The sequence below is a fragment of the Lineus longissimus genome, chromosome 11, assembly GCF_910592395.1.
Source record: "Lineus longissimus chromosome 11, tnLinLong1.2, whole genome shotgun sequence".
NCBI classification, from domain to species: Eukaryota; Metazoa; Nemertea; class Pilidiophora; order Heteronemertea; family Lineidae; genus Lineus; species Lineus longissimus.
Genome location: NC_088318.1, coordinates 13,482,419 through 13,492,770, shown reverse-complemented (window position 1 = coordinate 13,492,770; position 10,352 = coordinate 13,482,419). Strand labels below are relative to the sequence as shown.

General features: G+C 41.9%; 2 protein-coding genes across 2 annotated transcripts; one reads left to right on the top strand and one right to left on the bottom strand.

Annotated features, from left to right (window-relative positions):
• Positions 1 to 3: 3 nt before the first annotated feature.
• On the bottom strand, positions 4 to 2,820 carry LOC135495581 (protein FAM210A-like). The gene is made up of 3 exons (XM_064784377.1): positions 2,671 to 2,820; positions 1,818 to 2,358; positions 4 to 1,399 (listed from the first exon to the last, which is right to left on the bottom strand). The coding sequence occupies exons 1-3, from the start codon at positions 2,753 to 2,755 to the stop codon at positions 1,015 to 1,017; spliced, it is 1,011 nt and encodes a 336-aa protein (XP_064640447.1). The 5' UTR covers positions 2,756 to 2,820; the 3' UTR covers positions 4 to 1,014.
• A 775-nt stretch (positions 2,821 to 3,595) lies between these two features.
• On the top strand, positions 3,596 to 9,080 carry LOC135496112 (mRNA cap guanine-N7 methyltransferase-like). The gene is made up of 10 exons (XM_064785249.1): positions 3,596 to 3,731; positions 3,970 to 4,108; positions 4,425 to 4,556; positions 4,896 to 5,020; positions 5,335 to 5,516; positions 5,828 to 5,998; positions 6,204 to 6,321; positions 6,559 to 6,699; positions 7,845 to 7,878; positions 8,257 to 9,080. The coding sequence occupies exons 2-10, from the start codon at positions 4,069 to 4,071 to the stop codon at positions 8,649 to 8,651; spliced, it is 1,338 nt and encodes a 445-aa protein (XP_064641319.1). The 5' UTR covers positions 3,596 to 3,731; positions 3,970 to 4,068; the 3' UTR covers positions 8,652 to 9,080.
• The last annotated feature ends 1,272 nt before the right edge of the window (positions 9,081 to 10,352 follow it).

The following is a 10,352-nucleotide window of genomic DNA, read 5'->3' as shown; positions in this document are numbered from 1 at the left end:
GAGTTTCAGTCATGGAACTGGGCAGTTTGCCCCAAAGACACCATCTCCACATACAACAGTACAAAGGCAGCTGGCCCAAGAAACTTGGGGTGGAGAATGCTGGAGTCCTCAGTGGGAAAGGCTAGTCATTCATTCAGGAATTCGTACGAAAAGTCTTGAGCGTTATTCCAGTGTTTCCAAGATAAAAGAAAACTAATGTGGTCATAAAAAGTTTTTATTACCAACAGCAAAAACAAGGATTATCAAATTGTCACTCAATAACACTGCTTTACCTCAAGTTTTAAGTGCCCAGCAAACGAGAGGTTTTTGTTGCAGCTACTTACAATAACTGTCATGAGCGAGAAAAAGACCTACGTTATCTCTATTATTGATGTCTGTTAGCGTTATCGCTGAATTTTGTACTGACCGCATATCACAGCAGTGGTAATTTTTGTTGCAGACACCACAGATTTTTGTCATGCACGATAATTATCGCCTGCAGCTACTATGAAATATCTCATCTGCAGGGCACTTTAAAAGCTACAAAAAAAACAATTACAGGGTCAGGGGCTCAAACTCTTGGGCAGGACTGAACTTGGGAGTTTACCAGAAGAATTGCTACAGCTGCACTGCTTGCCTACAAGGCAGCCGTTAACAAGCCATCAGGGCCCTGTCCGATGCCTCCAGCTCAAAGTAAAGTAGGCCTTCTAGAGTTTAGGTCACTTTCCTCCTGCAGAGCCAGCAAGCTTGCCTTAAAGGTAGCCTCTAAGAAGACACCATGGTCCTGTGTCCTGTCCACTGCCTGTACCTCAAACTAAAGTGGAACTCCAAAAGCTTCGGGCACCTAAAAGGCAGCCACTAACAAGCCATCAGGGCCCTATCTGATGCCTGCAACTAAGCAGGACTTCAAGTTTAGGGCACCATCCTCCCGCAATACTAACGAGCTTGCCTAAAAGACAGCCGCCGACAAGCCATCAGGGACTTGATCCTAAGCCATATTTCTGGTAGGTATGATACAGAACAAGGAGCACCTGTTCATTTCTTATTATCACGTTTCTCTTTTTTCTTCCCAAATGGATTTTTTTCATCAGCCTGCGTCTTGATTTGTTCTTTGGTTTCTTCAACAATCTGCGCCCATTCTTCTTTCCTCTCCTCAACTTTCTGCGAGAAAACGTCCTTGCTGTCTGAAAAGAGATCCCGAAGACTATCCCCTTCAGGAACCTCCTTGATTCTGCCGGTCTTCTTGAGATATTTGATGGCGTATCTCGTCCCAGCCAAGGTTACTGTGTATCTTGCAGGCGTGGCTATCTTGTACATGATGTACATGACCGCCACATTGCCCAGCTGGGAGTTTTCTAAAGGTGTTATGACTTTTTCGGGGAAACCAATACCATGGAGAAGAGCGTGAACATCTATACCACTGAAAATAGAAAGACATGAAAGAATAACATTTAAATTATGAAGGGTAGTGCTAGTCTTACATGTACATGCTCGTAGAGCCAATTAAGAAGTCCCAGTTCCGTCTACATGTATTTTGTGATAGAAAGAAACAAATTTTTAAAAGGACCAACAGAGTCATCAATGACAGCATTACAAAGTTGTAGACTGTCCAGTCACCATCCAATCTAATAATGGCACATGTAGTTCCAATCATCAAAATGCACATAAGAGCCAAAAGCGCCAATTTCTATCTGTAAAAGGCTCTTACATCACCTTCCAAAGTTACAGATTAAAAAGGTTGTCCATGGAGTCTGGGGTTATATTGAGTCATAAGGCAGATATAAATAATGCACTCTGGGTTATATCGACATGAAACAGACATGACACATCACACTCACCTACGAGCAGCATAATAGAAAGACCCAAACCAGACAGCAGACGTCACACAATGAACAGCTATCAAAGTTTTCCCGTGCTCCTTATACGCATCTTTGAAACGCCGGAAGATGGAGGCATTGCTTTCTACAGCCTTCCCCTCCAACTCTGCGGCGACCTTCCTTTCCTCAAGCACCGAGCTTTCTTGCGTCGCATAATTATTCAAAGGTTCCTCAATATTGGGAAATTTGGATGTTTTTGACGTTTCATCGATTGAAACGTTATCGCCACCGGGACCTGTCACTTCCGTTATCTCAGAGTTTTCAAACGATTTGTCAGTTTTTTTACTGCGATCTTCACTATTGTTCGAGTAACTCTGCTTGTGACTTGGTAAACCACTATAAAAGCATGTCCATTTGAATTTGTCATGAACTGAATGTTTTAGGCTTGTGTCACATTTCATCACTTGTTTGCTTTGCCACTGCTGTCCACGGCTGATGAAATACTGTCTTATGGATGAACGGGTGAAAGGACACTGTAACCTCTGACATCTCAAAGATTTCCCTGAAAAAGATATCACATCTGGCCTAGTTATATCATATCTGCTAGTTTACCATATTTAATTTGGTGTTTCAGCTAGATAATCTGAAAAAGCAGGACAGAATGAAAAGGGCACAGCTTTGGAAAACAGGGTGCGGCGCCCTATTAAAATTTAACAATGCTAGATCATTCATTTGACAATGACATGGTGGTCAGTGTATTTTTAGCACTACAAGCTCACAATGGACACGCTGCATGCATTGCTACACTGACAGAGCAGAATGAATGCATCAACAGTGGAGTGCGACATGCCTCCTCTTGCCCTTTCACACTTACCAAAAGCTTCGACGACAGACAGTGCATTGCTCTTATTTGTTTTACCAAATGGCCACGAAAATCGACTGAACCGGAGAGCCTGCATGTTGCAATCGCAACTTTTATGCAAGGCTTGAAAATAATGTTTGTTTCGACCACATGGCCCCCCAACTCAAGGTCATTCATTTCCGGCATACGCGGAGTTTCACAAAGTCAGTGATATCTCTTGATTTAAGTAATCATCAAATATAAAACATCATGCATGTACTCAAGAACATATGCAGTTAAGATCCAATAGATAGATATTTTTTTATTATTGCGAAATGAATTGCTATGTATGTCGCGAAAGGGAATTCTCAAAGATTTCACGACAGGGGTTTCCTCAAAAATCAAAATGGAAAATTCAGGAGGTGCTGTGAAATTTTGCCTTCAAACTTTGCTTATTTCAGCGAATTAAACAATTCTTTTCAAATTTCAATGTGTTATACCTTTGTTAATACTACTTATATCTATTTTAGTGTACTGTCATGCTGATCGAAAGACGTCATCTTTCTGTCTGAGACAAAAGAAAACAGTAAAATGAAAGTTCTGAAAATGAGAAAAAATGTGCTGTACATTTTATACAGCGAGATACACTAAGTAGTCAATATACATGCAGCCTTGCAATAAGTGTTTTCCCCACCAGAGTACCACATTGATGACAATCATATTTCACACTTATTCTCTAGATATCTGTAACAAAAATGTGTGGGATTCCCTCTGACTTCACCAATCTTTTTTTTTCAGATACAGTACTTGTGGTGCCTGCAGATCAAGTCACAGAGCCAGAGGTGCAGCAGAAAAATCCAGATCCCAAAGCCCCTCTCCCAGATGCCGAAGCTCCTGTCCTAGATGCTGAAGCTCCTGTCCCAGATGCCGAAGCTCCTGTCCCAGATGAGCAAGCTCCTGTCCCAGATGCCCAAGCTCCTGTCCCAGATGCCCAGGCTCCTGTTCTAGATGCCCAAGCTCCTGTCTCAGATGCCCAAGCTCCTGTCGTAGATACCCCAGTACCTGCTCCAGATGTCATAAAAAGTGCCTCAAATGTAAGATCTCTTCTACCACATTGCTTTACAAACTGTATACAATGATAGAATCAAATTTCCAATTCTGCTTCATTTGAAAAAATATTTTTTAAGATCGTGAAATGTTAAATAAACGTCATTTGAAATATCACTGTGTGGTTTGTGGAAAATCATAGTCAAGCAGGCAGGGCTTCAAACAAATCCTCATAAAAATTTGTATAAGATTTTAAAATCTATGTCTACGTCTCTTTTTCTGCAGCAAAGTAGCAATGGTGGACTTGGCAATACCGTTGCTAAGCACTACAATCAGCTGGAGGAGACTGGTTTAGAGGCTCGTGTCCAGAGCAGAATATTCTACATGAGAAATCTGAACAATTGGATCAAAAGTGTTGTTATTGGTGAGTACAGTGGAACTTCCTTTAGCGAACACCACCGTAATCAGGACATCCATGTTAAAGACAGCATTTGTCTGTCGAAAAGGTGTCCTCAATGAAGATGTTCTACTGTATTATTAAAAAGAAAACAGCTTTAGAAATAAAGCTTCTCTCTTTTTGGGAAAAATTCTTGTATATTTTATTGGCTGAATCATCATTGTCTTCACAAAATTGGCCACTGCGAGTGAGAGACTGCCTAATGATGTTCGGAAGTGATTTTCTCATATATGCCTGATCAAACCATTTCCTACTCGGGTCATAAAATCTATATCCGTTGCAGCTGAATTCATACAAGAGATTCGGAAACGGAACGGTAGTGCTTACGAAATCAATGCATTGGATTTAGGCTCTGGTAAAGGAGGTGACTTGCTCAAATGGAAGAAGGGGAATATCTCACATTTGATATGTGCTGGTAGGTAAAAATTTGAAATTGAATTTGAAAATTTGAAATTGTTTATATATGTACCAGATATGAGTTTCAAAAATGTCGTTTTGTAGACAAATATACAAAAACTATGAATACAAAGTTTCAGCAAATTCCTGTGTGTAATGACTGCACTTCGGTATTGTGTATAACTGCATTTCTATTTTCCTCCTGGACCAAGAGTAGTGTGCTCCTCAAAAGCAAAGGGCTGACCAAGGATCAGTGAGTGGTAGACATAAAGAAAATGATTTGTAGGTCCCTGTAAACTTTCTCGCACTGCTTTCGAATCTGTTGATAGTTGCTGATTGCATAGATTATGTCTTTCAGATATTGCAGGCACATCAGTTGAGCAGTGTGAAACTCGTTACAAAGAAATGGTTGAGAGGAACTCCAGAGATAGGTACCAACAAACCATGTTCACATCTGAATTCATCACCGCAGACTGTACCAAGGTAAGACAGTAGAACCTCTCTATAAGGGACACCCTCGGGACTGACTAGTGCTGTCCTTAATAGAGAGAGGTATCCTTATTGGAGAGGTCAAATTAAATGGAAACAACCAATTTTGGACCAAAACTAGTGTCCTTAATAGAGAGAGGGTGTCCGCTAAGGGACTTTCTATTGTTATTGGTTGATAAAGCATTTCTCTTACTGTCGTGGCCGGTGTAACTCTTGTCGGAAGGCAACAATAGACCACGGGACACCTGTGAGGAAATCGTTATCCTCAAAGATAGTCATGATTCTCACCTGCTTGTATCAATTTTCAGGATCGGTTAAAAGACCGCTTCAGCGACCCCAACTCTGCCATTGATCTCACTAGCTGCCAGTTCGCATATCACTACTCATTTGAAAGTTATGAACAGGCTGATAGGATGTTACAGAATGCATGTGAGGCTCTGAAACCTGGTGGTTACTTCATTGGGACCACGCCTAATGCCTTTGAATTAATGTAAGTCTATGAGTTTTAAGGAGACATCCCTCTAAACATCAAACCTTGACTGAAGACGGCATCTGATCAGCTACCTATTGCAGGAGATATCCCATCCAATCAACAAACCTCAGCTGATTTGCATGTGGCTACCTAGATGGCTAGACAGCTTGTTTTAAACGCCGTTGTGCTGTTTCTCTGAGTCTTGGTCTTGAAGGGAAGACATCCCACTGTAGTGCTGCGCCTGCCTACTAAAACTTGCAAAGGGTACAACTTCAATGTAGGTCGAAAGCTGTGACATCAGCTAATACCGTATACCTGTTTGTTTCCAGCAAAAGATGGCGGGCCGCGGAAGGAAACAATTTCGGTAATGAAATCTACCAGGTCACATTCGATAGCGACAACAAAGAAGACATTCCTTTATTTGGTGCCAAGTACATGTTCCACTTAGAAGGGGTAGTCGACTGTCCAGAGTTTTTGGTGCACTTCCCAACTTTTGTCAAGTAAGTCAAGGTTGATTCTCATGTAGACCATGAAATTGGACTGTAGCCCATGAAATATTGGGAAGATATTCTCGTATCGGGGTTCCTCTCAAAGATTTCCTTGTTTACAATCTACAGTACATTTCTTTGGTGTCATCTTTTTGTTTAAAACTCTAATGATGTCTTTCAAAGTAGTTTTCATTACTATGTATGTTCCTCTCTTCAGGTTAGCAAAGAAGCATGGTATGAATCTACTCTACAAGAAAACGTTTGCAGAATATGTCGCCGAAAATTCCAAGAAATCTGACAGTCGCTCTCTACTTGGGAAAATGCAAGCCTTGGAGGTAGGTGTTTCTCTGAAATCTGGAAATACATGACAACTGAGGTCAGTATGTTTTGTATGAAGGTACGTGGCCATTTGACATAATTTTGATCGGTCAGGGCGTCAGACTACAATCCATGGATCATTTGCTTTGGATGACTGTCTGATCACCACTTAGTTGTTTGAAATGTTGTAAATTTATAAGGTTATACATGTATGTAACTAGCTTTTATAATCATTCATGGACCTATTCCTTCAGCCGTATCCTGCAGATGACGACAGTGCTCTGTTGTGTAAAAAATATGATGGGTACAATGCAGCGAAAGAGGCTCATGCCAAGTTATACGAAGAGGCAAGGGAGAGGGGTGACCATGATGGCAAACTCAGGCGTCTCAAGGTGGTAAGTTGTGCCTTTGTCTTCATTGGGATTTTGGCTCCAAGGAGTGCCCGGCTGCAGCAAGGTTACACAAAGTTGCCAATAGGCCAGGGTTGGCTCTGTGAATTTTTTCCTCCTAGCCACTTTTTAGCCAAGTGGCTGTCACTTTTAGCCATGTTGAGTCAGCTCTAGCCATTGCCAATCGTTTGTCCATCTTGGGGCCAACCCAGCCCACAGTAACATGTGCGAGAATGGTAGCCCGCCAGTACTGAGACTAGCAAATCAACGAACGATTCGAGGAACCCGTGACCGGAGACTCCATGGCAACGAAGCGAGCGGGAAACTAGCCGATAATGTATGCGTAAGGCGACCAGCAGCGCCACCAAAATCACTGTAGCGGCAACGGGTTGAACTACAATGCAGACGATAGCAACCACGTGTGATAGCGCGGCCGCCCGCAAATATGATAAAGTTTGACTGACTAACGATCGTTCCTTGGTGCATTTGGTGTGGAAGTGGCTCTTTTTGATAGACTTTGATCAATTTTCGTACAGCACTATTACTCTCTCGCCAAATCATGGCAAGTCAAATTGAATTCGCAAAATTTTTAGCCAGACATTGTTTTACATTCGCCACTCATGTGCAGCATTCGCAAGTGGCGAAAATGCGAACGGGCGGGCCAACCCTGCAATAGGGGTATCTTTCATCTCACAGTGCAACGAAAGTTTTGACAATTGTATGAGGAATATATTTAATGTCAAATCAAACACATCAGAGTCCCTTATTAAACAATTATTATTATTATTATTATTAAAACATATTTTTAGGTGCCTTTATCAACAAATTGCTCAAAGGCACCTTACAATCTAAGAAACAATGTGCTCAAAGTACTAAAACACAGCAATAAAACAATTTAGGACCACACGATAACCCCAACAATGCATATCATTTAAAATATTTGAGTAAGCCACTCGCCTCATACAACTTTTGTATTAGTTGCCTGAAGATGACCAATTTGACCCCCAGCTTCTACCTATCGTCTCCCTTTAAGCAGGTAGGATAATTGGTATTTGGCTTAATAGGATCATGCAAGTTCCTCTAGTGGGTGAAGTCCCAGGGCACTGAAGTAAAGAAAACTGAGTTTACAAATTTCTGTTGTTTTATTCCAGGGCACCTTATCCCAGGACGATTGGGATGCCTCCAGTAAGTACATGATTTAAGACAATTCACAGATAACCCGAATAGAAGGCCTGAAAATTCCCATCTTTTCCTGCTGAAAGATGGTCATGCTCTATGAGTTCAAGGACCAACTTTCCACAAAGACTTAAAATAATAAATAAAATCACTTGTTTGCATCAGGTATCTTTCTCAACGATTAAACAGTTTTTGTCCTTTAAATTTAGAGTCGAAATTGCAGCCTTCTTGCTCTCAATCTTTCACTCTCACGATTGTTGTTCTGCTGGTTAAGCTAAAGAGTGATGATTAGATGAAACCTCATGTGTATGGACCATCATTTTTACAGACGGTTGGTTGTATATTCCAACAATTCACTTTGTCAAAACATTCAATTTGTAATTTCAGCCTTGTACATCGTGTTTGCCTTTCAAAAAGATGGCGGGCAGTTGCAGGAATCGACAGAGCACACAACAACTCCAAGCAGGAAGCGCACTCGTTGGGAATCTGAGCAAACTACTCAAGATACGGAGCAGACGGCAAGCCCGAGTAGAAAGCGCCCTCATGAGGAAGCTGAGGTTACCGCGCAAGAAACTGTGGATCAAGAAATGGCAGAAGATACCGTAGCCCAGGGAGAATCAGTTGTTGTGACTGAAAGGGCAGAAGATACTGCAGACCAAGCTTATGTTGTGGCTGAAATGACAGAAGATACTGCAGACCAAGCTGACGTTGTGGCTAAAATGGCAGAAGATACTGCCGACCAAGCTGACGTTGTGGCTGAAAAGAGCAGTGAAGTTGAGTAAACGGCCACCGTCATCCATTTGATACTGTATTGTCATTTCAATCACTACAGATTACATAGACAAAGCGAAATATCTACTAGGACATGCTACTTATCAATAGAAGGGTGTCAATAAAATGTGTGTATGGATTTCCATGTCTTGTGGACTGGCTTGAATGATATGGATGGCAAGGCATCCAGGTTCATGTGGTGGGTTAGCCATCAGGCTGTCGGTGTGTTTGGATTTCAGATCCCAATGAGGTCTGAGGTAGCAACTTGCATACATGTATCCTCAGCTGCAGCTAGTATTCAAAATTAAATGTAAATTCAGAATGTTAGAAGAGCTTTCTAGTAATGAACTATTTTTGACAAAGTTCAATACTGTGCTGGTATAGTGTTGTAATACCAAATGCATTTAGACTCAATAAAGTAAAGTGTAAAAAATCAAAAAGATTTTTTCGCATTCACAATTTTTTTCAGTAGTTTCCAAAGAAAATGATGGACTACTTCCAGTAGATGGACTACTCCAGGCCCAATATGATCAAGGGTTGGACAGTGCTGCAAGACAAGCTACCGTTATCTTGATTGTCACCCACCTCGTAATGAACAACAGTTATGCCTTTGATTCCAATAAATTGTTATCGAGAGGTGGAGCTATTTCAGAAGCCTCGTCTGTCGGTCTTATAAAACCTGGAATGTGGCCACTGCTCATTGTATCTAAAACTCCAGAGGTAGTTCATTCGTCGCCCTGCAGTTCTTTGTAGTGGGAAAGAATGAGGCCAATCTACCGCGTCCAGAGTGTAATCCCTGCTAGATTTGATTCTCCAATTGTACCTGTGGTATGGCAGTGTGGACGTCTACAGTATGGGACATGGCATATTGTATCCTTGTGTCCACTTTCCACCAGACAACCACCTGGTTAATTCAACAATGGAATTGTGTCTATGCTATTTACGACATGAGTGTTGTCTTTTTGAGCTGGAAACCACACAATCTATACCCTCGGGTGGATGTGTCCCAGCAGTGGCAGCGACACAACCTGACCCTGGGCAGCTGGACGCACGCGACACCACCTGCTTTATACTTTAGCTGGTTGCAACATGGCCTTGTGTTCCTAAGCTCTGCCAATGGCTCAACCGGTCCCTAAGTTGGATGTGACACTCCATATTGTATGCTTTAGCTGGCCTGTACAACATGCTATTAGCTATTGGGTGATATGAATAAAGGCTAGCAAATGCTTTTACTTCAATTTGGTACAGAAAGGCCAAGTGTAAATGTACATGGAGTTTTAGATAAAAGCATTTACTACTCTTTATTCATATCACCCATTGTCTCTGCCTTAGCTGGATGCATCATGACTTATTGTGTCCATGTGCTGTGAAAGTGATACAACCTGTCCCTTGGTTAGATGTGACACTCCCTGTATGTCTTGTATGCCTTAGCTGACCTGTACAACATAGCTTATTGGTGACCCTGTAATGTGACTGACACAACCTCTCCCTGGGTTAGATGTGACACTATCTATCCTCTGCCTTACCTGTGCACAGCATGGCTTATCGTGTCCATGTCCTGCGACAGTGACATAACCTGTCCCTTGGGTGGATGTGACACTACCTATCCTCTAAATAGTTGGTACAACATGGCTTACTGGTGTCCCTGGACTGTGAAAGTGCGAATGTACAACCTGTGCCTGGGCTGGATGTGACTCTACCTATCATAAGCT